We start from the raw sequence: 2,052 nt of genomic DNA, 5'->3' as shown, positions 1-2,052 counted from the left end.
AGATTAAGCTTCAGGGTGGATATAGCTCACAAGCAGCCTCGCACTGATGACCTATCCACATCATAATTTACCCAGAATACTTTGCATGTAAATTAAATGGCCCCACCCGTGTGATATATTTTTAAACTTTTAGTTTAAAAATTATAAAAACTAAACAGCCTACAGTATTTTTACAGTCTTTATTTTACAGTTAAAATATATGTTTATCAAATAAAGTCTAATGTTACAACTAATCAGGGATCCCTTTAAGCACCAGTCCCTTTGCTTATTGATAGTTGTACAAAATTGTTATGAAAAATGAACCAAATTTCCAAACACTTAGCAATCAGGCTGCAACAATCAGCTGGTGTTAGGATCCTAAATCTATCAGTCATCAGTTACTGTGACTTACCTTGACATTCTGTATTTATTCAAGTATAATACAATCTAAAGTATAAATCGATGATCATAAAAAAAATCTAATCATCATGTTATGAGCCACCAATCATTTTTGACAGATTTCAGGCATTTTCAGCCTTTGCGGTGCGCCCTCTGGTGGCGAAACATTATTTAGGGCGACACAGCAGAGGACATGCAGCGGAAGTTTATGGTTCCGTATCAATGAACAAACAATAAACAATCCGCTCCCAGAACAGAGCAGAAGCTGGTTGGCGGATGGATTTATCAACACAAATAACTAAAGTTCAGGTCTTTTTTCCATCGCCACGTTAACAAGAAAAGGAAAACAAGTTGTTTTCCTCCTCTGACTCGGGTGGGTAAACAGTTACGTTTTATATGCTTTGCTATTCACGACTTACAACTGGAGGGAGGAGGGATGTTTCACTTATAAGATTAACACTCACCCCAACAACTATGATGATTTTGCCCTGCTTTAAGCCAACATCCACAGCAGAGGCAGTGGTATCCTTTGATGTCTTATCAGTGGTTATAATCTCAAGAAGCTGCATCTTGTCCACTGGAGAGAAGTAGTGCATTCCTATCACCTAAGGACAAGCAGAAAATATTTTACTCTTTTTTTTCTTGTAATTAAGGATTAGGTTTGTTTTTATAAACCAAACAGCTCGTAAGTTCAAACCTTCTCAGGTCTTTTGCTTGCAGCAGCAATATYCTTGATGGGCAGAGCAGATGTGTTGCTTGCAAATATGCAGTGAGGGGGCACAACCTGCGGGGAAAAGTTTGTTAGATCAAAATGAAAAATGACTGGATTCACTTCAACAAAAGCAACTAATTAGAAAGAAAAGCCTCCGTRGGCAACTTGGTGTCAGACTTACAGCTTCCACCTCCTTCAGAACGGCATGCTTGATGTTTATATCCTCAAACACTGCTTCAATAACCATGTCAGCCTTTTCAAAGCCGCTGTAATCCAGCTGACCAGTCAGGTTGGACATTATGGAGTCTCTCTCAAATGACGTGATGCTCTTCTTCTTGGTCTTGTCATTGAGCCTTATTTAAAAGTTAAAACAGCAAAATATGAACAGGTTTTTTTTTTTAAAACATCAAGTGGTTTGAAGGTTAAAGGTTGCCTTCTTAATTACACCAATCTAACGAAGTGAGCCCTTATTCTCAGATTTTATCAGAATTCTCAGATTTTCTGACTGATTTATTATTAAAAACTGATAAAATTATAATAATGGGAGATTTTAACATTCATGTTGATAGTGAAAGTGATAGCTTAAATATAGYTTTTAGTAATTTAATTGAGTCAATTGGTTTTAATCAAAATGTCCACAGACCCACTCACTCCCTTCATCACGCTCTTGATCTGGTTCTGACGTATGGTGTAGAGAGTTAGAACTTAATAATATGTCCTTTGAGTTTACATTGGCTGATTTTATAGCTACTGAGAGTTAATTTCATTATAGTAGATGTTTATCAGAGAACGCTGTAGCTAAATTTAAAGAATCTCTTCCATCTTTATTTTCATCTGTCTTACAGAATAATGTAACAGAGAACAGTAGCTTAGATGCTCTTGTTGATAATATTACAACTTTAATGCAAACCTCTTGATGAAATTGCTCCACTAAAAAAGAAAGTCATCGATCGGAGGAAGCC

At 36.5% G+C, this 2,052-nt stretch overlaps 1 protein-coding gene across 1 annotated transcript in view; it reads right to left on the bottom strand.

The window, feature by feature from the left end:
* Window positions 1-2,052, bottom strand: part of hadhab (hydroxyacyl-CoA dehydrogenase trifunctional multienzyme complex subunit alpha b) — a 12,875-nt gene that overhangs the window by 4,142 nt on the left and 6,681 nt on the right. The window contains exons 13-15 of the mRNA XM_014025293.1: window positions 1,272-1,443; window positions 1,076-1,162; window positions 843-983 (exon numbers count right to left, since the gene is read on the bottom strand). Of these exons, the coding sequence (XP_013880747.1) occupies window positions 843-983; window positions 1,076-1,162; window positions 1,272-1,443 (400 nt within the window). The remainder of the gene's footprint in view (window positions 1-842; window positions 984-1,075; window positions 1,163-1,271; window positions 1,444-2,052) is intronic.

The sequence above is a fragment of the Austrofundulus limnaeus genome, unplaced genomic scaffold, assembly GCF_001266775.1.
Source record: "Austrofundulus limnaeus strain Quisiro unplaced genomic scaffold, Austrofundulus_limnaeus-1.0 Scaffold466, whole genome shotgun sequence".
NCBI classification, from domain to species: domain Eukaryota; kingdom Metazoa; phylum Chordata; class Actinopteri; order Cyprinodontiformes; family Rivulidae; genus Austrofundulus; species Austrofundulus limnaeus.
Note: the sequence above shows the minus strand (reverse complement) of the source record. Positions and strands in the feature narration are given on the sequence as shown.